The 1180-nt window shown below is 28.1% G+C and overlaps 1 protein-coding gene across 1 annotated transcript in view, besides 1 other annotated feature; it reads right to left on the bottom strand.

The window, feature by feature from the left end:
- Positions 1–27: 27 nt before the first annotated feature.
- Positions 28–124: a sequence feature (AT_rich).
- Positions 125–225: 101 nt separating this feature from the next.
- The window catches only part of EDI_301750 (uncharacterized protein), a gene marked incomplete at both ends in the record, with an annotated part of 1631 nt that continues 676 nt past the window's right edge, over positions 226–1180 (bottom strand). Inside the window, 2 exons of the mRNA XM_001733298.1 lie at positions 226–1081; positions 1171–1180. The exon at positions 1171–1180 is cut by the window's right edge and continues 676 nt beyond it. Of these exons, the coding sequence (XP_001733350.1) occupies positions 226–1081; positions 1171–1180 (866 nt within the window). The remainder of the gene's footprint in view (positions 1082–1170) is intronic.

Here is a 1180-nt window from a genome sequence, read left to right as displayed (position 1 = left end):
TCTTTACGTTTTAATTGATAAAGTTTGATAATAATTATTATTTTATGTATTCTATTTTTCTTGAATTTTTGAAATAATAAAACAATTATTACATTTTTATTGATTTATATTTAAATTTAAATAACTATCTTTGTATCAAAGAATAAACTAATTGTATTGTACATTAAAAATAAAAGTGTAAAACATTATTGAAAAGAATTATTATTGACAACAATTACACTACAATTAAAAATCCAAACAATCGGTGATGATTGATATTACATCAATCAACAAAGATGGATCCAAAGTTTGAATATATTGAACAACATCAGGGCTTTCCATCATTTTTCTTAATTTTTCACACTCAGAAGGTGTTTCCATTGACATCGAACGAATGGTTTTAAGAGATTTATCAACAGCACTTTTATCAAAACTTTTGATGTCATCTCGATCAGGTAACTCTTCAAAGGGATTAGATAACCCTAATTGCTTCATTAACCAATCATAATTATTAATAATTATACTACTAAAATCAATTTGGTTGCATGTAGTATTCACTGCATTTGTTCCTGGTAATGGGTGAATAACCAATGGCCCTAAAATCATTGCAAAATTTTTTAATGTCATCATATGAATAGAGCTATATTTAACTAATCTATTGATTAATCCATATAATATACAAATGCATAAGACATGTTCTCTTGGTGTTTTATGTAATATCTCCGTTGCAAATTCTACTGACTTTGATGAATAAGCTGAAACATCTCTTACGTCAGAATAATCTATTAATCCATCTGTATATTCTCTTAAATATGTTTTTAATGTCCCTACAACGTTATGGACATCACTTGCTCTTCTACGCATTTGAAATAGAAAAGAGGTATCACAAATAACACATTTTTCAGCTTTTTTCTTTGTAAAGTCACTATTCCCAGAAACTCTAAAAATTCCTTCAACCAAATAACCGTAAGTGTAAATCCACCAACACAGATTAAACACAACTTGAGGAATGGCATCTCGGGGATTGGAGATACTGATATCAGTGGGATAAATGTGAGGTAATGAAAATGGTCTATTATTGTAACAAACAAATATACACGTGCTATTTAACGATAGTACTCCTCTCAGTGTTAGATTTTTTGAACAAGGTTTTCCTGTTTGGCTTTTAAATATTAAATCAGAAATATTAACAATTTCCCTT

This window comes from Entamoeba dispar, genomic scaffold (assembly GCF_000209125.1).
Source record: "Entamoeba dispar SAW760 scf_1105229460009 genomic scaffold, whole genome shotgun sequence".
Taxonomy (NCBI): Eukaryota; Evosea; order Mastigamoebida; family Endamoebidae; genus Entamoeba; species Entamoeba dispar.
The sequence above is the reverse complement of the archived record's forward strand: the minus strand, read 5'-3'. Positions and strand labels throughout refer to the sequence as shown.